The sequence below is a fragment of the Tachyglossus aculeatus genome, chromosome X1, assembly GCF_015852505.1.
Source record: "Tachyglossus aculeatus isolate mTacAcu1 chromosome X1, mTacAcu1.pri, whole genome shotgun sequence".
NCBI lineage: Eukaryota > Metazoa > Chordata > Mammalia > Monotremata > Tachyglossidae > Tachyglossus > Tachyglossus aculeatus.
The window spans coordinates 90,426,118-90,453,672 of record NC_052101.1 but is presented as its reverse complement, the minus strand read 5'-3'; the positions used below and the strand labels follow the sequence as shown (position 1 = coordinate 90,453,672).

The window sequence follows — 27,555 nt, the reverse complement described above, 5'->3', positions numbered from 1 at the left end:
CCAAGGCTGTGGGCTTGTGAGACGGGAGGGATGGTAGTGCTGTCAACAGTGATGGGAAAGTCAGGGAGAGGGCAGGGTTTGGGAGGGAAGACAAGGAGTTCAGTCTTGGACATGTTGAGTTTTAGGTGGTGGGCAGACATCCAGATGGAGATGTAATGTCACTAGAATATGTGAAATGTAAGATCCGAAAGGTGCTTCTCAACTGTCTTATAAACACTTGGACCAAGGCAGTAGCTGCAATTCCCAGGCCACCAGCTGACCTGAAAAAGGAATGAAGTAAAGGGAGATGCCACCTAATGGTGTCACTTGAGCTGAGCCAATGCCAGTTCAGGAATTGGATTGGGGCAGAAGAAGAATAATGATGGTATTTGTTATGTGTTGACTGTGGGCCAAGCACTGTTCTAAGCACTGGGATAGATACAAGGTGATCAGGTTGTCCCACATGGGCTCACAGTCTTAATTCCCATTTTATAGATGAGGTAACTGAGGCACAGAGAAGTTAAGTGACTTGCCCAAAGTCACACAGCTGACAAGTGGTGGAGCCGGGATTAGAACCCACATCCTCTGACTCCCAAGCCCGGGCTCTTTCCACTAAGCCACACTGCTTCTCAGAAGGAAGGGAAAGTGAGGAACATTTTTTAATCAAGGGGACAAGGTGCCACGAGGATGAATTGCCACGAGTGTCTGAGGAAGGGCTCAGGGAAATCACATGAAAAAGGCCAAGAACCATGGAAAGATCAATAACCCAGAAGATTTTGAAATCTAAATTTTAGCTCAGTGAGCGCTAGAGAACCAGGAACAGATTTGTTTTGCTTTTTATGACTGGATTTGATTTTGTGCTCTTTTGACCTCTTTACCTAACTTGTTCTATACAAATTGCTGTTGATGACTTAATACTTTAACTACCCTTCTTCAGCTTTAGCAAAACAATTTTCTTTCTTTTCTTATATAGAGAAGCGCTTGAGTTTCTTGTGTCCTAGGCATTCATGTCCATATTGGGATCACACAGCTTAGGAAGGGGTCAGAATTCAGAAACATCCCTCCAATCATTAGAAAGAGCATAGGCTTGGGAGTCAGGGGACCTGGGATCGAATCCCAGCTATGAGGCTTGCTTACTGTGGGATCTTGGGCACGTCACTTCACTGGGCCTCAGTTTCCTCATCTGTAAAATGATGATTAAATATTTGTTGTCCTTCCCACTTAGTGAGCCTCATGTAGGACAAGGACTAAGACCAACCTGGTTATTTCATTGTTTCCAGCACTTAGTACAGTGCTTGGCACATTGTAAGCACTTAAATGCAACAAATATTGCTATTATTACTGTTAGCCCCAATGTGGAGCAGGGCCAGGGCACAGGACCCTGATTGATTTCCAGAACTTCAGAGGGCTAAACTAAGTCATAGAAGGAAACCATTCCCAAAGAGGTGAGAAAGACTGTAGGCTCTAGACTGTAAACTCATCGTGGGCAGGGAATATATCTACCAACTCTGTTATATTGTACTCTCCCGAGCGCTTAGTGCAATCATATTTACTGAGTGCTCACTGTATGCATAGCTGTACTAAGTGCTCTACTGTACCAAGTATAGGGCTCTGCACACAGTAAGCACTCAATAAATACAATTGATTGAATGATTCCAATGGCTTGGGCCGGAGAAAATTCCTGGCTGGTGCAGGTCTTAAGAAACCTCAGCACCGTGCAGATGAGCTATTGGGGGAATTCTAGTAAAGGAACCCAAGGGCCAGGGTTGACTGGTGTTTTCCTCCCACTTCAAATCACCAACTGTTTTTTGACTGTCAAGGTGATGAAAACTCAGAACAGACTACCAAGGAAGAAGCTTGCGGAGTCTTCATCCCCGGGACCCTTTGAAAGCAGACTAAGCACCCCTCTGGCCTAGACTGTTTCCTGGCATAAGAATTGTTAAAACAAAGAGACACAGATCCTTCCAACTCTAGGAATCTTACTCTGACCATGGAGTTGGGTGATAGCAGCCTGCTCTGCAACCCAACCCAAACTGCCTGTTCCGTTCTGAACACCATGGAGCTGAGAGGCCTGAGGAAGGCTCCTCCCCTCTCCCTGAGAGAGAAAAGTGACAAATGTGGTCCTGCTGCTGTTCCAGATTCCTGGCTCAGCTCAACTGTCCGTCCACCTCGTCTCACCCCCATTTCAACTTCACAGCATCACTCCACCTCACAGATGAGGAAAATCAGGATCGGAGAAATCATCTGTCTGGGCAGAGCACTGGAAACTGAATGGCAAGAGCTATTAGCTCGCTTGTTCTGTCTCCTGGGGAACCAATCGCAGGGCAGAAGACAGAGCGAAGAGGAGGATTTGCTGTAAGACCTTGAGCAAATCTCTGCCTCTCTGGCCTTGGTTTTTAGTTTCCCAATCTGCAAAATGGAAAAAGCCTCCCCCTGCGGGATCACCCCTACTTGGAATAACTACGTACATCTCATTCATTCATTCATTCATTCAGTCATATTTATTGAGTGCTTACTGTGTGCAGAGCACTGTACTAAGTGCTGCAACATATAGAGATGGTCCCTACCCAACAACGGGCTCACAGTCTAGAAGGGGGAGACAGACAACAAAACAAAACATGTGGACAGGTGTCAAGTCGTCAGAGCAAATAGAATTAAAGCTAAATGCACATCATTAACAAAATAAATAGAATAGTAAATAAAATCCTAACAATAAAATGATCAGTGAAACTTGGAAGCTAAAAGAATCGACTCACTCGCTTACCCCTCATCGCCTGCCTGTAAGCAAGCTCTCCCCATTTAACGGAGGGAGCCATCAAGGCCCAGAGTAAGGCAGATATCTGTCCAAGGCATACACCAAGACAGAGACAAAACTATGGATGCATCCCAGCCCATAATTTTCTCCTTTCAATCAGGGTGGGATCAGGGAAAGGTGGAGAAACTGTTGGGGCCAGGTCTGGGTGGATTTGATTTTCCTCTGCCTCTCAACTTTCTTTTTCTAGAGAAGCAATATGTCTATAGAGGCTCTTCCAGCCCCTGCACATCCCCAAGTGTTTTCTTTCTTACATCACTTGATAGGGTCCGGGGCTGAACAATCCCGGCTCATTGCTCTGCCCCAGAGTATTCCAGTCATGCTCTGCAACTCTGCAAGTTTGGGGATGGGGACAGAGACAAAGATAAGAGCTGCCTGCTATACTGGAATTCAAAAGGACCGAGGTCCATGCTGACAAACCCAGAATAAAACACACACTTTATATATCTGTATCTACATGTACATATCCTGGTTCCCATTTTGCAGTTTATCACTTAGGGGGGGTGCTCTGGAGCAACCCCCATAGCGAGCTAATGGTCACCCAGAGCCAGCTCTCCTCAGTCTCCCAGATTAAGATCCCATAGCAGCGGACCCACCTTGAGTTTCTTTGCACCGGCCAGATCCATTGAGCACAGTACCAAGATGCAGAGCTGGAGGACACACCGCCGGCTGGGGTTGGGGTCCGACATTGCGGGCTATCTGCAGAGAAGATGGAAGGAGGGATGCTAGTTGTTCAGAGCAGACAGTGGATTGGAAGGGCGGGGGGAGGCGGGGCGGTGGGATAGCAGGCTCAGGACAGGGCAGCAGAGATTCCCTGCTGCTGTCCTGAGCCAGAACTGAGCTGAAAGTGACAGTGGCCGCCTCCCGCCTTAAAAGTCACACACACACACACCCAGCAAGTTCACCCCAAACAGGAACCTGTCCGGATTTCCTCCCACATATCAGCTCCAAACAGAGGGAAGGAAATCCTTGGCCACTGACCGAGAGGAGAGAAACAGGCCGGCTGGACAGGAGGCCAGATCCTGAAGCGTCCCACCCCATTCGGTCCCTTGCTCCCCAAGATCTCAGTGATGGGGTGGGCTGAACCCTAGGGGACCATTCTCCCGGCTCCTGGACCCTCAAGTTCCCCTTTTTAGGGGGGAGTTATACGTGAGGGAGGAAGAGAGGAGAGGCGGATGGGAAGGGAAAGAAAGCTCCCTCTAGTCTGTAAGGTCCTTGTGGGCAGGGATCGTGTCTACTTACTCTATTGGACTCTCCCAATCGATTAGTACAGTGCTTTGTGCCCAGTAAGCAGTCAGTAAATTCCATTGATTGATGGATTGATTTAAGCACAGCCTGGACTCACCTGGCTATCCCCAACCAGTTGATGGGAACCAGAGGAAAGGTGGGGGAATCCTTAATTAATTAATTAATTAATTCAATTGTATTTATTGAGCACTTACTGTGTGCAGAGCACTGTACTAAGCGCTTGGGAAGTACAAGTTGGTATCATATAGAAACGGTCCCTACCCAACAGTGGGCTCGCAGTCTAGAAGGGGGAGACACAACAAAACAAAACATATTAACAAAATAAAATAAATAGAATAAATATGTACAAGTAAAATAGAGTAATAAATATGTACAAACATATGTACATATATACAGGTGCTGTGGGGAGGGGAAGGAGGTAAGGTGGGGGGATGGGGAGGGGGAGAGGAAGGAGGAAGCTGAGTCTGGGAAGGCCTCCTGGAGAAGGTGAGCTCTCAGTAGGGCTTTGAAGGGAGGAAGAGAGCTAGCTTGGCGGATGGGCAGAGGGAGGGCATTCCAGGCCAGTGGGAGGATGTGGGCCGGGGGTCGACAGCGGGACAGGCGAGAATGAGGCACAGTGAGGAGGTTAGCGGCAGAGGAGCGGAGGGTGCGGGTTGGGCTGTAAAAGGAGAGAAGGGAGATGAGGTAGGAGGGGGCGAGGTGATGGAGAGCCTTGAAGCCAAGAGTGAGGAGTTTTTGCCTGATGCGTAGGTTGATTGGTAGCCACTGGAGATTTTTGAAGAGGGGATTATCATGCCCAGAGCGTTTCTGCACAAAGACTATCTGGGCAGCAGCATGAAGTGTAGATTGAAGTGGGGAGAGACAGGAGGATGGGAGATCAGAGAGGAGGCTGAAGCAGTCATCCAGTCGGGATAGGATGAGAAATTGAACGAGCAGGGTAGCGGTTTGGATGGAGAGGAAAGGGCGGATCTTGGCGATGTTGCGGAGGTGAAATCGGCAGGTTTTGGCGATAGATTGGATGTGAGGGTTCATCCCATTCCTTTGAATTCTTTCCTACCTGCCTCTTAAAGGGCCATGGGACCAGCCCCCTCAGTAAATGCTTCCCAGGGAGGCGGGGGCTGGGATAGCAGTGTTTGCCCTTCCTCCCTCCCTCTGCCCCAAGGCACAAGTCCTCAGGAAGCCCCAGACTGGCCATAGGGGCAAGGAGGCACACAGCCAGCCACCTACTCCCTCAACTCCTACTCACTTTTGGTCACCAAGGTCTGAAGCAGCGTGGCTCAGTGGAAAGACCACGGGCTTTGGAGTCAGAGGTCATGGGTTCAAATCCCGGCTCCGCCAATTGTCAGCTGTGTGACTTTGGGCAAGTCACTTATCTGGGCCTGTTACCTCATCTGTAAAATGGGGATGAAGACTGTGAGCCCCCCGTGGGACAACCTGATCACCTTGTAACCTCCCCAGTGCTTAGAACAGTGCTTGGCACATAGTAAGCGCTTATTACTGTTATTATTATAATGCTGATTCATCCTCAGCACCCCCATCTATGCACTCCCCCCCCGCCCTCACAGCATACTTGGGTCATTTCCTGCTATTGAAGCTATGTTTGTGCAGCCCAGACGCAGCTGGAGAGAGCCAACACACATGGCTCAGTCGCTGGCCCAGAACCCTCCGGCCTCTCCCCGCCCTCCCCCTCCAAGCTTCCCCACTCCCCAGGGCACTTCACACTTCTGGGGATGATGTCCGGAGAACTGAAGACAAAGCAAAAGCAAAAGTAGTATGCCGTGCTTATTCCTGAACCGGAGCTGGGGCAGGGGATGGGAAGGGAACTGCATTAAGAGGAGGTGGGGACTCAGTACACCCATCCAGATGGTCCATGGGCAGCGTGGCCTAGTGGATAGAGCACGGGCCTGGGACTCAGGACCTGGGTTCCAATCCCCGGACTGCCACTTGTCTGCTGTGCGACCTTGGGTAAGTCACTTCGCTGGGCCTCAGTTCCCCCATCTGTAAAATGGGGATTAAGACTGTGAGCCCTATGTGGGATGGGAACTGCGTTCAACCCGATTACCTTTTATCTTCCCCGGCATTTAGAACAGTGCCTGGCACATTTTGTCTTCTGCTGTCGAGTCGTTTCCGACCCATAGCGACACCACGGACACATCTCTCCCAGAACGCCCCGCTCTCCATCCGCATTCGTCCTGGCAGTGCATCCAAAGAGTTTTCTTGGGAAAAATAAATACCGAAGTGGCTTACCATTGCCGCCTCCCATGCAGTAAACCTGAATCTCCGCCCTCGACTGTCTCCCATGCCGCTGCCGCCCGGAATGGGTGAATTTTGACTCGGAGCAGATTGCCTTGCACTCGCTAGCCACTGCCCAAGCTAGGAATGGAATAGGTAGGCCTCTGCTCGACTCTCCCTCCCATAGCCGAGACTAGTAGAGTACTGGAAACTCTCCAGGAGTGACTCAGAGAGGGACTCGGCACATAGCAAGTGCTTAATACCACAGTTGTTACCATCATAGGATTTTCCCAGTGGCCAAGAGGTCTGTTTGGAGCCTGGATGATGGCTTCATGGTTCCCAGCCCTCTGCCCCTAGGATCATAAATATCCCCACATGATTCAGTTACCGGTGGGTAGCACCAGCCCAGCTCACAGACCTGGAGTGGGACGTCAGAGAGCTGCAAATCCCTCCTACAACTCCCATACATTCAGCGGGCAAACGAGGTCTACTTACACACATGTGGGTCCCTTTTACTGTCCACTACTGAACAGAGACCCACAACTTTGCAGATCACTTGTGAACTTACCAGCCAATAGCCAGTTTTTCTAGCTCACAAAATATTCTGTAGCTCTTCCTGGGGTTGCTGCACATCACCTATCAGCAGCCTGAGGGACAATATCAAAGTGTCAAATTCCTCGTCCCACTCCTACCAGATCCTTACGGCTCTGGAACCTGGGGATGGTCCAGGAGCTTTTCAGAGATCTGGACTCCAAGAAATGAAATCCTCTGTGCCACGGCCACCATTCCTGTTGCGGCATTCCAGCTCTATTACTTCCAGCCGATAAGCAATTGCTTTGGTTACCTCTAAACCATCAACTCAATCACATGTCAAAACTATAGCCCACCTTTGGCAATCACTTCCAGCTGTCTCTTCTCTGCTCTCTAGAAGGTTATTTAGAATAGGCCATCCTAATCCTCCTCAACTGCCTTCCAACCTATGGACCCCTCCCTTCTTCTGGAAAAACTATCTGGCCTTGGTTTTTCTGTCACAATTATCCTGTTTCTCCTGCTACCTCTCTGGCCATTCCTTTTCAGACTTTTTCTCCAGCTTTTTCTCTGTCCCACCCCCCACTAACTTGGGGGGGGGGTCCCCATCATTTCTCAATTTACACTCATTCCCTCGGGGAGCTCATCCACTCACATGGTTTCAACTACCACCTCTGCGATGACTCCCAAATTTACCTCACTAGCCCTGTCCCCTCGACTGCAAACTCACATTTCTTCTTGCCTTCAGGTCATCTCTTTATGGATGTCCCACCAGCACCTCAATCAATGAATCAATCAATCGTATTTATTGAGCGCTTACTGTGTGCAGAGCACTGTACTAAGCACTTGGGAAGTACAAGTTGGCAACATATAGAGACAGTCCCTACCCAACAGTGGGCTCACAGTCTAGAAGGGGGAGACAGAGAACAAAACCAAACATATTAACAAAATAAATAGGATATGTACAATATGCCTAAAACTGACCCCATCTTCCCTGGCCCACCAAATCCTCTCCTCCACTTCAATTTCCCTTCAAAGATGACAACACAAACATGCTCCCTGCCTCTTAAGCCCACATCCTTGGCATCATCTTTGACTCCTCCTTTTCAAACCCCCACAATTCAGCCAGTGGCAAAATCCTGTTGGTTCTTCCTCCTTGACATTTCCAGAATTTACCTCTTCCTCTCCATCCAAACGCCCACCATCCACTTGTCATATCCCAACTCGACTATCGCACCAGCCTCATTGATCTTCCTGCCTCTAGCCTCTCCAGTCCACACTATCTGCTGCTCAAACCATTTGATACATCTCCCCACTCTCCCGAAACTTCCTCTCTGCTTCAAGTAGACTCTTGACCACTGGCTTTAAAGCACTCAATCAGCTCTCTTCTCCCACTTAGCCCCAGTTCACAATCTTTGCTTCTCTCTAACCTACAGAGTTATAATAATACTTGTGATATTTAAGCCCGGATTATTTGTCAAGCACTGCATTAAGCACTGGGGCAGATAGAATACAATCAAATCAGGTGCAGTCCCTGTCCCACTTAGAGCTCTCAGTCTAAGGGAGAGAACACACATTTCATCCCCATTTTACAGATGGGAAACTGAGGCACAAAGCCCTGAGGTTACACAGCAGATAAGTGGTGGAGCTGGGATTAGACCCCAAGTCCTCTGACTCCCAGGATCATGCTGTTTCTACCAGGCCACTCTGCTTCTCACGGGGTCTCATCCTCATCTCTCTCAGCACCAACCTCTTGTTCACATCCTCCCCTCTTCATATGCGACAGACCACAATTCTCCCCAGCTCCAGAGCCCTTCTGAGATCACATTTCCTCCAGGAGGCCTTCTCCCATTAATTCCTAATCTCCCCACCTTAGATCCCCCAACTGCCACTTTAGCTTTTCCATGACAAGGAAGTCCTTAAGTTATCAACCCCCTGTAACATTTGTGTATATCTTATATACGCTATTACTCCCCTTATCTGTAATTTACTTAAGTGTCTGTCTCCCCCAGCTAGACTCTGAGGTCCTTGGTGACCGGGACTGAGGCTCCTAACTCTTTTGCGCTCTTCCAAGTGCTTAACACAGCATTTTGCCGCTGGACTGTGCTGACCCAATTCTCCAAAATGCATTCCATGTCAGAGGTCTGGCCTACGGGCACACAGAGTGATGAGAGTATAGTACTTTCAGATCTTCAACGCAATTGATCTTACTACGTGAGAAGCTAATGGTACGAATGCCAATTTGGGGTACGCAGCCAAACTGTTTGGCTGAAGAAACTATAGCCAGTCAGGACTGATGAGGGGAATTGCATGCAGCAGGTGGCTAGTGCAGGCCACCCTAACCAACAGAAGTGAGGCGACGAAGGCAGCGCAAAACGAGACTGTGTCAAATTCCTCTTTATTGGACTTGAAAGTAGGCAACAGGAATAACACTTGATGCAGAGAGGCACAGATTCACTGTTACTGACAGGCATGAGTGTTCCCTCACCCCTTCCACCTTCGCTTCCAGAACGACTAGAAAACTTCTCCGGACCAAGAAGTCGCTAGGGACGGTGTGCCCGCTTCCCTCTCACTCACCTGGGATTTCAGAAATACTCAGCACCCGTGCAGATTTTGCTACAAAGGTTCGTGAGTAGCAGCGAATTAATTAAATCCAATTTGACACTTTGTAAAAAGACAAATGTAAAAGTGTCTGTAAGGTCGTGTTAAGCGTTAGCAGCATAGCCAGTAAAACGTATCGTCTATAAAGAACACTGAGCTTTTAAAAAGCCTCGCCAGCAATTTCCTTACCATTATTTACACAATAGAGTTGGATAGACTGATATATACAGGAAACAAGTGGAAATAGGGACAGCCCTAGACAATAGTGTTTGACTCCTTTCAATTTCTTCAGATTCCCAGGATGCAGCATGAGTATCTGGAGATGTACACCACCCCCCAATATGTTTGTGTGTGTGTGTGTGTGTTTTATATATATATATGTATATATAAATGTGTGTGTGTGTGTATGCCATCAAAATACAAAAGCAACTTTTACAGGGACCACTTCCAGAGACATCATGAAAACGTTCACTGCACTAGGAAGTGTGTAGTCAGACTCACGGGTGGTTGTCACCAACTCTGCCCTAGAGGTGTTTGGGGAGGTCAGCAAAGGTTCACTCATTCAACCGTATTTATTGAGCGCTTACCGTGTGCAGCGCACTGTACTAAGCGCAAAGGTTCTGCATATGCAAATACTGTGCTTCCGTTTTGCTTCCCAATCAATCCATAAATGGTATTTATGGAGAGCTTCCTGGGTGAAGAGCACTGTCCTATGCGCTTGGGAGAGTGCAATATAACAGAGTTGGCAGACACGTTCTCTGCCCACAGGGTCACGGGCCTCTGAACCGCGAAAGAAAACTAGCCGGTGAGCTCTAACGGCAACTCGCGCCCACACAGCGTCTCCCACTGCCTGGCAAGCAGGGAAATGAGCTTCTCCCGGCTCTCGGCACTCGGGATGAAGATATACCACTGGACTTCGCGGTTCCCATCGTCTCTGGCCTTTGCGTTTCCTCTGGGGTTACCGAGCTCATCTCCAAAGTGGTCCAGGGTCAGGTTCCGCATCAGATCTTGGTCCTGCACATCGTCGAACACAAAGGTAAGGGCCTGGGGATACATCTGATAGCCCATAAGCACTCGGTCCAAGGCCCGGATTCTCCTGCCGTCGGTGAGCCGGTATTTGTCCCTCTTTGGTGGCTCCTTGGCAAACTCTGGAAGTGGGTAACTGATGTGGTCCTCGTCAAAAAGGAACAGATCTGAACTGGTTAAAATGAGAGTTTTAGGCTCGAGGGAACCGCGGCCTTGGGAGGTCCCTTGCACGGGATTCACTCGGAAAGCCAACACGTACAGAAGGATATTCAGAGCCGGGAGGGCTGCCGATCCCTCCATCTTCTCGGCCACAATGAAAGCCAGGTCCCCGATTTCCTCTTCATTAGGATAAATAAACTTCACTCTGCTGGAGTGGATTAGTTCGTAGTTGTCCATTTTCCCTACAAACAGAACACACGGAAATAGCGGTTTACAGCCCAGCACGCCTCGGACAGTCGCTGGGCCCGTCTTTCAGACATCCGGCCGCTCAGAAGTGGGGGAAAACTGGCCACGCTCTCTTATTCCATAAGACGACGCCATTACAAATGCACCATATGTGCACGCAGCTTAAGACCCCCTATGCAACATCTTGTGGAAGAGCACTTCTCCCCCCCGGTCCCTACCACCCAGGGCAGCTCGGCTCCTAGGCCCTGACTCCCACCCTGCCAATGGATCCCTTCCTCAAGAACCTCTGGCAGTTGCCCATCCACCTCCGCATCAAACAGAAACTCCTTACTGTCAGCCAGGAGTCACCCCATCCTACCTCACCTTGCTGCTCTCCTACTAAACCCAGTCCGCACACTTTGCTCCTCTAAGTGCTTACTATGTGACAAGCAATCAATCGATCGCATTTACTGAGCACTTACTATGTGCAGAACACGGTACTAAGCGCTTGGGAGAGTACAACAGAATTAGCACACACGGTCCCTGCCCGTAATGAGCTTACGGTCTAGAGGGAGAGACAGACATTAATGTGAATAAATAATTTATAATTTATAAACACTATTCTAAGCACTGGGGTAGATATAAATTAATCAGGTTGGACCCAGACTAAGTGGGAAGAAGAACGGTTATTGAATCCCCATTTTACAATTGAGGAAACTGAGGCCCAGAGAAGTTAACCGGCTTGTCAGGGTCACACATGAGAAGCAGCTTGGCTAAGTGGAAAGAGCACAGGCTTGGGAGTCAGAGGTTGTGGGTTCTAATCCCAGCTCTGCCACTTGTCAGCTGTGTGACACTGGGCAAGTCACTTAACTTCTCTGTATATATGTATATATGTCTGTACATATTTATTACTCTATTTTACTTGTACATATCTATTCTATTTTATTTTGTTAGTATGTTTGGTTTTGTTCTCTGTCTCCCCCTTTTAGACTGTGAGCCCACTGTTGGGTAGGGACTGTTTTTATATGTTGCCATCTTGTACTTCCCAAGCGCTTAGTACAGTGCTCTGCACACAGTAAGTGCTCAATATGATTGATTGATTCTCTGCGCCTCGATTACCTCATCTGTAAAATGGGGATTAAGATTGCGAGCCCCATGTGGGATGACCTTGTATCTCCCCTCAGCACTCAGACCAGTGCCTGGCACATAGTAAGTGCTTAACAAATACCATCATTATTATAATTATTATTATTAGACAACTGGCAGAGTTAAGATTAGTAGACCATTAAAAGCTAGTGATCTACTCCCTATTTTAGGATGACTGAGGCAAATCGAATAAGCCATCGCAAACTATAACCAAACTTCAATTACTGAGGAGGACCAGTGAGGAAAGAAAAGAAGGATTTAACTTCTGCAAAAAGTGTCCACGGCAACCATTTTCCTTTAGCAACCCCAACCGCCAGTTCAAACAGTGCTTGACACATAGTAAGCGCGTAACAAATAACATAAACATAACCTGAAAACATCCAAGATGACGAGACAAGAACCACAGGGATACCACTTTGTTCTTGCTTAGGAGGGAAGAGTTTATAGAATGCAGTGGTTCCTTTGCAGTAGCGACTAGGCAAGACAGAGCTCAAAGCAGGAGAATAATAATAATAATAATAATAATAATAATAATAATTATGGCATTTGTTAAGCGCTTACTATGTGCAAAGCACTGTTCTAAGCGCTGGGGGGGATACAAGGTGATCAAGTTGTCCCACATGGGGCTCACAGTCTTAATCCCCATTTTACAGATGGGGTAACTGAGGTTCAGAGAAGTTAAGTGACTTGCCCAAGGTCACACAGCAGACATGTGGCAGAGGTGGGATGGAACAGATGGACAGCACAAATTAACGTCACATCTCTGGGAAAAGACCAGATGAGGACAGGGTTTGGTGGATTTCAGTTGGGACAGTTTTCATTTGTTCCTGAATTTTAATGTTTTCCAGTCCCCACTACGATAACTGGGCCTGAAGCAGCGTGGCCTAGTGGATAGAACATCGGCCTGGGAGTCAGAAGGACCTGAGTTCCAATCCTGACTCTGCCATTTGTCTGCTGTGCAACCTTGGGCAAGTTGCTTAACTTCTCTGTGCTTCAGTTACCTCATCTGTAAAATGGGGATTAAGGCTGCGAGCCCCATGCGGTACATGGACTGTGTCCAACATGATTAGCTTGCATCTCCCCCAGTGCTTAGTACAGTGCCTGGCACATAGTAAGCACTAATACCATTAAAAACAAATAAGCAAACATCACCAACAAGTTACCAAAAATCAAACAATTTCTTCTTTGACAGTCCACACAGCCACTGTTCCTCCAGAGGAGACAAATACAAGAACCACCCTGGGATTTCATAGTTTAATAGTCTAATAAACTGCCAAACACTACCTTTGGAGACCCCAAAAGGCTTTTTCACAAACTTATAGGGAGGGGGGAAAAAAAACAAAACCCAAAAAAGCACTTCTAAGCCTCAAACCCACAAAGAGTCTAGTACAAGGGTTTCTGGTAAGACCACGGAAGGTGGAAAATTTAGAAAAGCCCAATTATCTGAGCAAGTCAAAGGACTCTGGTTATATCTAAGCCGACAAAAATATGTTAGTACATATTTATTACTCTATTTATTTTACTTGTACATATCTATTCTATTTATTTTGTTAGTATGTTTGGTTTTGTTCTCTGTCTCCCCCTTTTAGACTGTGAGCCCACTGCTGGGTAGGGACTGTCTCTATATGTTGCCAACTTGTACTTCCCAAGCGCTTAGTACAGTGCTCTGCACACAGTAAGCGCTCAATAAATACGATTGATTGATTGAATGACTGATTCTCTTGGCCATAGTAACCTCATCTGTAAAATGGGGATTAAGAATGTGAACCTCATGTGGGACAGAAATTCTGTCCAACCTGATTACTTCGGATCTACCCCATTGCTTAGAACAGTGTTTGGCACACAGTAAGTTCTTAACAAATACCATAATAATAATTATTTTTTATTATTCACATTGGTGATAATAATGATAGCATTAGTTAAGATCTTACAATGTGCCAAGCACTGTACTAAGTCCTGGGGCAGATACAAGATTATCAGCTCAGACGGTCCCTGTCCCACATGGGGCTCACAATTTAAGAAAGAAGAAGAAATATTTCATCCCCATTTTACAAATGTGGAAACTGAGACACAGAGGGGTTTTTTTAATGTTTGTTTTTCATGGTATTTAATAATAACAATAATGGCAATAATAATGATAATTGTGGTATTTGTTAAGTTCTTACTATGTGTCAGGCACTGCACTAAACAATTGGGTTGGATATAGTCCTTGTATCACGAGGGGCTTCCCCAAGCACTTAGTTCAGGGCTCTGCACACAGAATAGGTTCAATAATTATCACTGATCGATTGGCTGATTGCTAATAGTAATCATCATTACCTTCTCTGCATTTGTCTTTTCTTTCTTGTAGGTTCCTAAGCTTTCATCCTTTTAATCATCTCAGGAGTTTGGCTGTTTGTGCATTAGAAAGTCTATCAACTAGTCCAGGCCGAGAAGCAGTGTGGCCTGATAGAGCTGGGGCATGAAAGTTAGAAGGGCAAGGGTTCTAATCCTGATCTGCACTTATCTGCTGTGTGACCTTGGGCAAAGCACTTCACTTCTCTTTACTTCAGTTCCTTCACCTCCAAAATAGGGATTAAGACTGTGAGCCCTAGACTGAGCCCCCCTCCTTCCTCTCGCCCCCACCCCATCCCTCCGCCTTACCTCCTTCCCCTCCCCACAGCACCTATATATATGTATATATGTTTGTACATATTTATTACTCTATTTTATTTGTACATATTTATTCTATTTATTTTATTTTGTTAATATGTCTTGTTTTGTTGTCTGTCTCCCCCTTCTAGACTGTGAGCCCACTGTTGGGTAGGGACCGTCTCTATATATTGCCAACTTGTACTTCCTAAGTGCTTAGTACAGTGCTCTGCACACAGTAAGCACTCATTACATACGATCGATTGATTGATTGACTGTACTACAAATTCCCAGGCAAAGAGGAGGGACCTGAAAGCACTGAACATACATTATTCAACTACTGAAATCCTCCCCGCCCCCAAGAGAACGGAGGATGAGTATTTACCTGTATTCTTGTTCCCAAATTCAGAATAAAAATCCTTATCGACTGGTTCTGGTGAAGGTGTGCGGGCCAGCAAGGAGAGGACAGCCATGAGATGTTGTAGGAAGGCATGAGTGCAGTAACTATCTCGAGTCAGACAAGTTACAATGTGATCTGCAGAATATCCTACAGGAAAAGCAGAATGAAGTGTGATTCTTCACACTAGAAAGCATCAACTCCTCCAAAAGGAAGGCCTTTCCATTTGAAGCTTACAAGTAAAATGATCCTGGATGAACAAAAGCTAAATGCTAATTACAAACGGGGGCAGAAGAATGCCTTGGCACGGCTCTGGAAACGTGAGGTTGGCAGGGATTTCAGGAAAGGCTGGGCCATCTTTGGAATGAGTTTTGAAGGTGCTAGGGAGAGAGTTTAGCTTTTCCTCTGTTTAGTATATCTAGGAAGTCTGAGCCGGCAACATCCTGCGTATTACTGACACTGAACTCAGAGGCCCAGAGGCTCTCTCTGTTCCATTATTTACTTTGGTTTTGACAGTTTTGACTCAGGGCTCCACCCCCTTCCCAGCTACGTAGCCAAGGAAACTCTAGGCCCTAAAACCAAGAGGAAAAAGCAACTGTGTCCCTGATCTCACTGGCCACATGCCCAGCCTTACAGCCTGTAAGGTCTGTGTTTTTGATGGCATTTGTTAAGCGGCATACTGTGCCTGACACTGTACTAAGCACTGGGGTAAATACAAGTTAACCAGGGAAGTGGCAAGGCCTAGTGGCTAGAGCACAGGCCTAGGAGTCAGAGGACCTGGATTGTAATCCAAGCTCTGCCACTTGTCTTCTGTGTGACCCTGGGCAAGTCACTCCACTTTTCTGGGCTTCAGTTCCCTCAGCTGGAAAATGGGGATTAAAACACTGAGCCCCGTGTGGGATGGGGACTGTGTCCCACCTGATTAGCTTGTCTCTTGACACACTGCAAGGGCTGAAATACCATCATTAACTAATTTACTTTATGGGGCTCACAGCTTTACAGTCTAAGTAGTAAGAAAAATAGGAGGAATGTAACCGCAGAATTAACTTCAATTGGGGTTTTGTGAAGTCAAGTGATCCTCAAGGCATATTATCGTGCCAGATATGAAATTACCAACCTAATTCTTTAGGGGTAAAAAAAAATATTGAGGTGGATGGCCACTTCTGAGCACTGCAAATATGAACGGCTTGATATTTTTCAAATTCACGTTCCAATCGCATCAACTGTCACTTTACTTCTAAATTTTGGGAAAACACTAAAGAAATTCCCTTCTCACCCAAAATTAACTCAGTGTTAAACTCCTGAAAGATGAGACCTTATTGCAAGCCTCTTTTCAATATTAAACTACAGAACTATAAGAGGCAGCATGGTACATACTATTTGCAGAGGAGCATACATACTTGATGATGGAAACAGGATTCCTCCTGTGCAACATTGAGCTATTGGAAGAAACAAATCTAAAAAGTTGGAATTCAGTAAGAAAGTGGATTTTTGAGACAGCTATGGGGAAAACACATCGAGGCATTAAATATTACTCACCAGTGATCCGAAAATATTGATCAAAAAGTCCAACATTGACCGATTGTATATCGTTGAGTTTTAACACAAAGCAGTGGGAAAGATGAAAGGGACTATTCTCATAATCGGCGTTCCTTTGATTCCAGAATTCTGCGAGAAAAATTTTAGAAGTCAGGCGCCAAGATGGAAAGAGTTCACATTATAAATGGAAATGCAACAGAAATTCAAGACCCTGAAAGCCTGAAACTGATGTTTCACCGCTTTGTTGTCTGTCTCCCCCTTCTAGACTGTGAGCCCGTTGTTGGGTAGGGACCGTCTCTATATGTTGCCGACTTGTACTTCCCAAGCACTTAGTACAGTGCTCTGCACACAGTAAGCGCTCAATAAACACAAATGAATGAATGAATGAGGGTGAGCTTCTGCATTTTCTTAGGTCGGTCTCTCACTACACTGAGGACAGATTCCAACCAGGCCTCCGCTTCTAGTTCAACCAATTGACAGTATTGATAGTATTGAGTGCTTTCCCTCTCAGGGTCGCACCTGGAGAGTTTCCAGGCCTCTACCACTCTCGGCTACTGGAGGGAGAGTCAAGCAGAGGCCTACCCATTCCATTCCTAGCTTGGGCAGTGGCTAGTGGCTAGTAGCTAGTGGCTAGTGGCAGTGGCTAGTGGCTAGTGAGTGGAAGGCATTCTGCTACAAGTCAAAACTCACCCATGCTGGGCAGCAGAGGCACAGGAGAGTCGAGGGTGGAGACTCGAGTTTACCGCGCGGAAGGCGGCAATAGTAAACCGCTTCCATATTTTTACCAAGAAAACTCTATGGATCCACTACCAGACTGATTGCAGATGGAGAGCAGGGCGTTCTCGGGGAGATGTGTCGGTAGCATCTCTATGGGTCGGAAACAACTCGACGGCATAAGGCAAGAATGGAGCGCTTACTGTGCGCAGAACACTGTACTAAGCACTAGGGAAAGTACACTATAACAGAGTATGATATAACTTCTCTGTGCCTCAGTTTCCTCATCTGGAAAATGGGGGTTAAATCCTACTCCCTCCTACTTAGGCTGTGAGTCCCACGTGGGACAGGGGCTGTGTCCCACCTATCTTGCATCTAAGCGCTTACTTAGTATAGTGCTCTGCACACAGTAAGCGCTCAATAAATACGATTGAAGTACTCCAGCACTTACTACAATGCTTGGGACACATAATAAGCCCTTAACACGCACCATAATTATTATTATTATCATTATTACTATTAATAATCCCCAAGTCATCCTGCCCCATTCAGGCTCCATACCCAATCTACCTTCTCTTGTACAGAGTTATATTGTACTCTCCCAACTCTGCCCCTCAGTTCAAGGTTGGTTTTTGTAAAGAACCACACTCAGTCCCTATTTCTCTCTGCTGCCTGGATCATTTGTCTGCAATGCCGGTGTGCACAAGTCTCCCCATTCCCCCCAAATCTCCAACGGTTACTCATTCCTCTTGGCAACAAGCAGCCATTGGTTTTAAGGCAGCCTATTAGCTCTCTCCCTCTAAATAATAAAAACTGTAGTATTTGTTCAGTGCTATCTATGTGCCGAGCACTGGGGTAGAGTCAGTCGGATCGGACACAGTCTGAGCAGGAGGGAAAGCAGGTATTTATTCCCTTTCTTACAGATGAGGACACTCAGGCACAGAGGTTAAGTGACTTGCCAAGGGTCCAACGACACTAAGGGGGCTGAGTCGGGATTAGATGCCGGGTTCTCTGACTCCCACTCCCGTGCCCTTTCCACTAGGCTACAGTGCCACTCTCTTTTTACTCTACACACCCCAGCTCACACTTCCCGTTCCTTCCCTATCAATCATTCATTCATTCCATCGTATTTATTGGGCGCTTACTGTTTACAGAGCACTGGACTAAGCGCCCGGGAGAATACAATATAAGAGTGAGCAGACGTGATTCCCGCCCACAAGGAACTTGAGGGTTCACTGCCTTCTCTGGGCACCGATTCCTTAACTTCGGGTACATTTAGGAGTACTCTCTCTGCTGAATGCTCCACCTCCTTCCTACCATTCCTTTCCAAACATCTGAGTGAGTTGTTTACACCCTGCCACCTCCGCTTCCTCTCCTCCAATTCTCTCCTTGACCCCCTGCAATCTGTCTTCCGTTCCCACTCCACTCCACAGAAACTGCCCTCTCCAAGGTCACCGATGCCCTCCTCGATGCCAAATCTGACGGACTCTACTCCTTCCTAATCCTCCTTGATCTCTCGGCTGCCTTCGACACTGGCCCCATCCCCTTTCTTCCAGAAACACAACATACCCTTGGCTTCAGACACTGTCCTCTCCTGGTTCTCCTGTTTCTCTCACTGCTCCTTCTCAGCCTCTTTTGTAGGTGCCTCCTCAGCCCCCCATCCCCTAACAGAGGTCCTCAAGGCTCAGGTTTGGGTTCCCGTCTGTTCTTCACCTACACATATGGTGAACTCATTCATTCCAATGGCTTCGTCTCTATGCGGGTGACGGCCAAATCCAGCTCTCCAGGCCCCGACCTCTCGCCTTCTCAGCGGTCTAGCTTTTCCTCTTGTCTCCAAGACATCTCTACTTGGATGCCCTGCCAACACCTCCAACGTAACACGTCCAAAACAGAACTACTCGTCTTCCTGCCCCAACGCTCTCCTCTGCCCGACTTTCCCACCATTGTAGACAACAAGCCTGTAACATTGGCACTATCCTCGACTCGTCTCTCATTCAACCCAGTCAGTCAGCAAATTCTGTCAGTTCTAAGTTGGCAGAACTTCTAGAATCCACCCCTTCTTTTCCACCCAAACTGCTACCGTACTGGCTTGGTATTTGTCAGATCCTGCCTTGATTACTACTTCAGCCGCCTCACTGACTTCCCTGCCTCTCCCCTCTCCAGTCCTTACTCTGCCACCCACCTCACTTTTGTTCTGTGCCCGTCGGAAGCACCTCCAGTGGTTGCCCATCCATTTCTGCATCACACAGAAATTCCTTACCATTGGCCTTAAGGGATTCAATTGGCTCTCCCCCTCCTACCTAATTTCGCTCATCTCCCACCGCAACCCCACCCCACCCGTCCCCCGCAACAGCACTTATGTACATATCCTTATACCCCTGCTGCTTCCCTTAATGTAATTTACTTGAATGCCTGTCTCCCCGACTATAACGTAAGCTCCTTGAGGGAGGGGATGGTATCTGCCAAATCTAGTGTACTTAGTACAGTGCTCTGCACACAGTATGCAATCGATAAATACCACTGACTGACTGATTGCCTTGTTCATGCCTTTGCTCCTGCCTGGAACTTCCACCAGCTTCAAATCCACCAGATCCCAGCCCTTTTGAAATTTCACCTCCTCTGGGAGGTTTTTTCTAATTTGCTTTGCCTCCCTAGGTCATGTTGGGTAGGGACTGTCTCTATATGTTGCCAACTTGTACTTCCCAAGTGCTTAGTACAGTGCTCTGCACACAGTAAGTGCTCAATAAATACGATTGATGATGATGATGTCTTCCCAGCTATGACCTCAGCACTTTTGCAGCACCTCCTCACTTCTGCCTTCTCGATCCTCAGCCTTTCTATAAACATCAATTTATACACTCTACTACTTGGGCACTGAACTCATCCACAAATCCATCTCACCATCGTCTTCCTCCTAACTGTGATTTCTTTGGTGTATTTCCTTGAGGGCAAGGATCATGCCTTCCATCTCTTCTGTATTCTCCCAAGCACTTTGTACACTGCTCTGCACAGAGTAAGCGGTCAATAAATACTACTGACTGATGACTTTGACAGGGCTAACACACATTCTTAATAACTTCACGCTACACAACAAACCAAGAATTGCTTCCACTCTGACCGCTTAATGACCTCAGGGAGAAAATAATAACTTCTGGATCTGTGAAAATTATATCCACAGGAAAACAGAAAAACGTTCATCACACCATATTTTCTACCCTCTTAGACCTCTATAATAAATTACTATCCTAAGTATTTCCCAAATATTTAAGAGCAGCATTATATACAGAACACTAAATCATGAGAAGCAACTTGGCTTAGTGGAAAGAGCCCGGGCTTGGATCATTTGAATCACAAATATTCCTCTTGATACTTTCAACTGTCAAATGTTAGTCTGGTTTCCTTGTTGATTAAATCAGTCTTTTTTGGTCTTTGTGCCTGTCCTCCCCCATCTAGACTGTAAGTCCCTTGTAGGCCAGAGACCATGTCTTAATTGAGTTTCAGACACTCCTCTCAGCACTTAGTGCAGTGCTGAAAAAATGGCAATAACAATATTCCTAATCAAAAAACATTCCGAGAGGAGGCCTGCAGAAAGCGACCCAGGACGACTCCTTTTCACGCAGGAGAGAGTAATTCACGCAGGAGAGAGTAAGGTTCTCATGTCTAGTCTAATGTCATCTTCAATCCCTTGATAAGGTGGAGTCTCATAAAATGAAATATCATGGCTCTTTTTAAATTGAAGCTTTAAGAGACTTATAAGACAAAGGCCAAAAAAAAAAAGCCATCAAAAAAGACAGCACCAGGCACTGCAAGCAGCAAATATAACAGTGCAAGGAACTTCCCGAATGTCTGTGTATGGTGTGGTCAGGGTCATCACTCTCCCATTAGCCTTTTCAGCCACATTCAGACCCATATGTTTGTTAATGACATCACCTTCATTCAATCATATTTATTGAACGCGTACTGTGTGCAGACCACTGTACTAAGTGCTTGGGAGAGTACATTACTACATTAAACAGACACATTCCCTGCCCACAATGAGCTTACAGTCTAGAGGGGGAGATAGACATTAATATAAATAAATGACAGATATATACATAAGTGCTGTGGGGCTGGGGGGGGGGAGGCGATGAATAAAGGGGGCAAGTGAGGGTGACGCAGAAGGGAGTGGAAGAGGAAAGCAGGGCTGTCAGGGAAGGCTGTTTGGAGGATCTTCAAATTCCAAGGACAGTTATTTCTACATTCATTCAATCGTATTTACTGAGCGCTTACTGTGTGCAGAGCACTGTACTAAGCGCTTGGGAAGTACAAATCGGCAACATATAGAGACGGTCCCTACTCAACAGTGGGTTCACAGTCTAGAAGGGGGAGACAGACAACAAAACAAAACATATTAACTAAATAAAATAAAGAGAATAAACATGTCCAAATAAGTAAATAAAGAGCAATATAAGATAAATAAATAAATAAATAAATAGAGTAACGCACATGGTAAGAGCCCGCTGCGGGACAAGGCCTGCGTCCAACCTGATCTCCTTGGGAGCCACCCCGGCGTTCATTCATTCATTCATTCAATCGTATTTATTGAGCGCTTACTGTGTGCAGAGCACTGCAGCAAGCCAAATTGAGGTGAGGTAAATGGTGGGATCTTCATGTACGAAGGACGGTTATATCTACATCTATCTCTGCAGCAGGCCAAATCAAGGTGAGGTAAATAGTGCTCACACTTGTGGACTAGAGACCCAACTTCTCTCTCCAAGAGGGGAATGGAGTTCCTCACCCTGAGCTTCTGGGTTTTAAAAAGTCTAGAGAAAAGCTGGTGTCACTGGCAGCCGATACAAAGGCTTAACCCGGAGGTCCACAGTGGCAGGGGTGGGGAAACACATGGGAAAAATGGGCTTTGAGCTTTGGCTAGGCCAGGATGGAGAGCCAGGCTCTTCCAGGGTCTTGGGTTTATAGAGTTGAGATAGCCCTAAAATGAAAGAGCCTGGGGATTGTAGGGTTCCCATCCGACCATATTTCTGCTACAAATGAACACCGATTCCTTACCCACTGGCTGCTCGCTGCAATGACTCACGGAATCATCTAGCAGGAAGTACACGGCTTTCGTGGTGAGTAACACACAGGCAGTCACTTCCACATCAGGAGTTTTGTAAAATAAAATCGACGACCACATCATATGCTTCAGCTCTTCGTTTTCCACCTGCAAAAGAGAACTGCACTGATTTAATTTCCTGAATGATTTTGACTCGGCTGTGAAGAAAAATCTGTTGTGCTTGCTCATGAGAAAATAGAAAGTCCTATATTCAACTGCCGGCTACAGCAGAAGAAAACAAAATGATTAGACAGGCTCAAAGTCCATTTTAAGCAGCACATGGTATCTAAAGTCTTGCAGTTTTCTAAAAGGCAAGAAACTTTCTCACTCCAAATTTCGGATGACAAGAAACTCCAGATATCTCTATAAATGGGACTCTTCCTGGAACCGACGCGCTCAGCTTTTACAGGTGGAGATGTACTTTTAAGAAACAGATAAGTAAAAAAAAAAAAGCACTGATTATATAGGCACAATACCTCAGCCACATTGTTATGAAAAAATTCAACAATGGCACTGCCCTTTAATCCAGCCACATACTGAAGAGATGAAGACACTGGCAGATAAACTGGAACTTGGTTATTTTCAGTCATTTTCTGCATCAGAAATTCAGACGGGTATAAGGATGACAGGCTCAAGTGAGGCTTGCAAAAGCTACAATTTCAGAAAGATTCAAGAAATAGCAGGTTAAAACGGGAAGTGCCGAACTACCTTTGAAACACATGATCCGAGATTTTGTGAGTTTTAAAGCCACTTACCCACAAACAGGTTTGCCCTCTAAATCTGGGAACTGTCCCACGTTTCAATATTTAAATACATATTCTAATAATAGTGGAAAAATGCCCGAAGGGTACTCTCTCGGGATAAAGGAGAAAAGTACCACCGATACTGGAACGAAATTACGCAAAAATGGCATTCTGGCTGAGTGCCAGGAAAGAGGGGCAAAGAGAGAAAGCATTGCAGATTTCATGTACGTGTGACGGACCATGCCGAGGCTGAACCTCTTTCACCATCGACTGCTCCAGGTGTTGTTACCTTATTGCTTGGCCACGTCGGTTACCGGCCTCCACAGAGTGGTTTCTCACCAATTCCAAGTGTTTGGAAGCTCTGAAGATGACGATCGTCTTTGCGTCCTGCAGAGACGCCCTCAAGAGATTGTAGGTTCGCAGAAAATGGAATTTCTCATGAGGGAGGACAAACACTGCCGTGACAAATCGGTATCCAACCAGCAACTCAAGCACGTGTCCATCAGAGAAGGAGCCTTTTGGCTGAATGGAATGGCGGGTTGGGTGCAGAAGGACCGAAGCCAGGGGAATCCGCTGGATCTTAAAGAGACACCTGGCATCGTCGGAGTCTCTGACTTTGTCTGGCAGTGCGGTGAAATCTGCTTCTACGATGTGCAGATGGTGCGGGGTCAAAATCATCCAGCACGGATGGGCTGGAAACTGGCTTGGTTCGGCCGATTCGTAAAAAGTAGGATAGATGGCAGAACCCAGGGCATGCTTAGACCATGCTGCACCCCCCCCAGGTGATTCCTGCTGACCCAGGGAGGTCTGGTTGCCCCCTTGATCGCTACAGAAAAGACATGCGGGAAAGCAGCCCCTTATTTCCGGGTCATCTGAAGGGATGTGATAAAATCCCATAAGTTGGTGGATAAACTCCTGCAAGGTTGCCTTGCCACAGTAGAGCGAGGAATCCGTTAACCCAGACGTATGGTGCTGGGAACGACACACGCATAAACAGGAGTAAAACTCTTGGAGACTGGGAGCATCTGAAATTACAAATAAACAGTTATCACTGTCTCGCACTCTGAGCACTAAGCAGACTTCCGGCACCAGAAACCCAAACTCTGCAAGGTCTTCAAAAGGAAAGCACAGAGCTAGCTTCAAGGCAGCAAAGACAGGTTGGCTGTTTCCTTTCGCCGCTTGGTGTGGAATCTCCAATAGAGCTACCACGCTGTTCGTCAAAACCAAACAGGCGGCAAAGTGCCGGGTTGCCCGGTGAACCTGAACGGAAAAATTCCAGAGAACCTTGAGTATGGGAATGTGCTCTAGGGCTGTGCTATTACAGGCTTCCGGGGCGCTGTGGGAAGCAGTCGGTTCACCTTTGTGAAGTCCCATTTCAAAATAGCCGGCTTCAGTGTGGACGGTTTCCGAGTTACTCACAGGACTTCCTTTGCTTTCAGCCTCACTACAGGAAGGTGTCTGTCTCTGCACAGCTTGGGTTATCAAGGCAGAGAGGTGCTGGAGAAAATCCTGGTTGGTGGCTGTGTAGGACACACAACTGAATGGCAAAACAATGGTGTTACTGGGGTCAGGCAACAACACATCAGGGTCTTCCTCTGAGCGGGTCAAACTTGAAAGGAAAAAGCACAGTCAATCAATCAGCGGTATTTACTGGGCCCTTACTCTGTGCAGAGCACTGTACAAAGCGCTTGAGAGGGTAGACATGATCCCTCAAGGACCTTACAATGTGGCAGGGGTGACAGACATTAAAATAAATGAGACGGGGACGCAAACGAGCCTGAAAGTGCTGGCGGGGCGGGGGTACCCTAAGTGCTTAGGGGCTAGGGACCCGAGAGGTCAGAAAGGGAAGGCTTCCTAGAGAAGACGTGATTTAAGAAGGGCTTTGAAGACCTGCGGTCGGCCAGATGTGAAGGGGGAATTACAAAGTAAATATAAGTGCATAAAAAAGGAACGGTTACTGCTCTGATGTACAAGTCTTTGAAGTCCACTTACAAATGTGTTACCCCAGTGACAAATGTTTCAAACTCGCTAGTCTATCTGCAAGACAGAGAAGCCCAAGGAAGCTGCAGTACTGACACCAGGAAGGTGAGAATTCCCAGTTTTAAACTGAAGTTTTGTAAAACATGCCTCATCTCAAAGGGCTCTAACATCTTATCCAGATGCGGATCACATCTGGACCGCATAAAGAAGAGTAGAAATAGCTCTTGATGTGCCTCCAAATGGAAAAAAGGGAACACCTAATTTGCTTAGCTGAACTGCTAAAGTCTGGAAGGTAAGAAAAATATCTGAAAACCCCTTTCACAAAAACTGCTGTTGCTGAAAATACAAGATCAAAATATAAGATACAAGAGAAACCTGGGAGAGTAGCAATTTAAGAGACTGATGAGAGGCTACTGACAGGGCAAGCTGTGCCTCAGTTACCTCATCTTTAAAATGGAGATTGAGGCTGTGAGCCCCAGGTGGCTTCCCAAATCCAACCCGATTTGCTTGTATCTACCCAGCGCTTAGTACAGTGCCTGGCATATAGTAAGCATTTAATACCATAAAAAACAAACAATAAACAATTTTAGTTTGGCAAAATAACATATCAATCAATTGAATTTAGTGAGCACTTACTGTTTGCAGAGCCTTGTACTAGGGGCTTGGTAGAGTACAACAGAATTGATAGGTATGTTCCCTGCCCACAAGGAGCTTACAGTCTAGAGGGACACGTGTTTTAAAGAATGAGGTGAGAATGTTAATCCTTCAACTAGCATTACAGCAGTTTTTTAAACTGAATTTCGATAGACCTGCTACTAGCAACAGGTATTATTTCAGCATTCAATCTGAACAGCCACTTGGATTCCAATCCAAGAGGGTTTACTCAGAGTAATGATCCTTTTGGGATGATGTAATGTGCAAATTGGATATGGTTTTCTGTTACAGGAGATTCTAAAAGGGGTATATACAAACAAGACACTAATCAAGGCCACTTGGCGAAAAAATGCCTTTATTACCCATTCCTCACCACGTGTGATGATCGGCTTCGGATTCATTTTTAAGGTCCATTTCAGAAGAAACTGCCTGATGAGACAAGGAAGGAAGGAAGGTATCAGCCAAGCATAGCACACTACAACAAGGTGATTCTAAGGCCAAATCATATCTCTTACTCAGTTGTTACTTTTAGCTCAAACAGTGCTCAAGCAGATAACCTACTCTTTCTAAACAGCTTTAGGTTTCAATTACACACATGCCTCTGTTCTATTCTTGGTGTCTCAGGTTGTCTTTCTTTGGCTTGTGAGCTCCTAAATATTTTTTTTTTGTTTTCCTAAACTAGTACAGCTCCAACACAGTGCTGTGTGCACAGAATACTATCTGATGATGGTGAGCAGCCTAAAGTGCCAGTTCCACGGGGGAAATTGTCTCGATAGCTTTATAAGCTGGACTCCCCTCTTGTTCATTCCAAGACTGTGAGCCTCATGTGGGACAGGGACTGTGTCCAACCTAATTAACTTGTACCTACTCCAGTGCTAAGAACAGTGTTTGACACTTACTAAGCGCTTAACCAATACCATAAGTCTCTGACTAGACCCGAGTGTGTTTAATCAGGGCTGAAAAGTTCCAAAATGGTGGGTTTCCTTTTGCTTCCTTGGCCCTATCATTTTCAAGCTTCACCGTGGTCCTCATTTGGGTGTGGGATTTGGTTCCATCTCTGCCTTCATCTTTCCAGACTGAAGAGTCCTAATTTTTTAAAATCTGTTCTCAGATGGAAGCTGCTCCATTCACCTGTTCAGCTTGGTTGCCCATTCTCTGTATCTTCTCCACATTGGTTATACCCACCTTAAGGTGTGGAAACCAGAATGCATGCAGTATTCCAGGTACAAGCTTAACACGACTTTATATACAGTTGCTTCTGCTATAACGTGATAGTTGAGTTCTTGAAGAACCGTTCATTAGAAACCTGAATTAATGGGATGGGAGGGGTAGGCAACATGAAGATACTAGCCAAATGGGCGGTTTTTGACACCAATTCCTATATTGTTATGTCCATCACTAGCAGAACGCTTTATACCCTTGCCACTCGTCGTTTCACTAAATTTAAAGTTACAAACACCCAAGAAACCTATCTTCTCTATAGTACAGTAAGGCTGAGGCAGAGGCCAAGGCTGGGAAGCACAGAAGCAATTCGCCTTGGTCACCACCACGTACACATGTGTAACTGTTTCTTTTTCCATCAATGTGTGGGTCGTGTTATATCCAGAACAGACTCATGTTGTGAGAAGAATGTTCCCTAATACTTCCATACTGCTCAGCTTTGACGGGCTCCCAGCGACCATGGCTACAGTTAAATCTCAGTGAGTTTATAATTTCATGTTAAAATGGTTAAAAGTAGAGGGGAAATAAGCGGTACTCAAACACTCAGTAAAAGTAGTCAAACGATTACCCTGAAAATTTTCATCTGTTGATGACTAACTAGGAGAGATTCTGCTTCCCCAACAGGCTA

At 46.3% G+C, this 27,555-nt stretch overlaps 2 protein-coding genes, 1 non-coding gene and 1 pseudogene across 10 annotated transcripts in view; 1 reads left to right on the top strand and 3 right to left on the bottom strand.

Moving 5' to 3' along the window:
• Positions 1 to 3,585, bottom strand: part of STAB1 (stabilin 1) — a 66,922-nt gene extending 63,337 nt beyond the window's left edge. For both annotated transcript variants that reach the window (XM_038772063.1, XM_038772067.1), the window contains exon 1: positions 3,388 to 3,585. In XM_038772063.1, coding sequence (XP_038627991.1) covers positions 3,388 to 3,480 — 93 coding nt within the window. In that variant the 5' untranslated portion in view covers positions 3,481 to 3,585. The remainder of the gene's footprint in view (positions 1 to 3,387) is intronic.
• A 2,785-nt stretch (positions 3,586 to 6,370) lies between these two features.
• On the bottom strand, positions 6,371 to 6,508 carry LOC119920147. The gene has a single exon (XR_005447912.1). It is a non-coding gene; the product is annotated as a small nucleolar RNA SNORA7 (small nucleolar RNA).
• Positions 6,509 to 9,178: 2,670 nt separating this feature from the next.
• Positions 9,179 to 27,555, bottom strand: part of NISCH (nischarin) — a 49,264-nt gene continuing 30,887 nt past the window's right edge. Inside the window, exons 15-21 of one of the 7 annotated variants that reach the window (XM_038740511.1) lie at positions 26,080 to 26,135; positions 23,362 to 24,681; positions 22,806 to 22,980; positions 22,284 to 22,437; positions 16,524 to 16,652; positions 14,973 to 15,134; positions 9,179 to 10,827 (exon numbers count right to left, since the gene is read on the bottom strand). In XM_038740511.1, coding sequence (XP_038596439.1) covers positions 10,199 to 10,827; positions 14,973 to 15,134; positions 16,524 to 16,652; positions 22,284 to 22,437; positions 22,806 to 22,980; positions 23,362 to 24,681; positions 26,080 to 26,135 — 2,625 coding nt within the window. In that variant the 3' untranslated portion in view covers positions 9,179 to 10,198. Of the gene's footprint in view, positions 10,828 to 14,972; positions 15,135 to 16,523; positions 16,653 to 22,283; positions 22,438 to 22,805; positions 22,981 to 23,361; positions 24,682 to 26,068; positions 26,136 to 27,555 lie in introns of those variants that run through there. The other 6 variants (XM_038740512.1, XM_038740513.1, XM_038740514.1 and 3 more) reach the window with 6 other exon arrangements.
• LOC119920596 lies at positions 17,025 to 17,203 on the top strand (annotated as a pseudogene).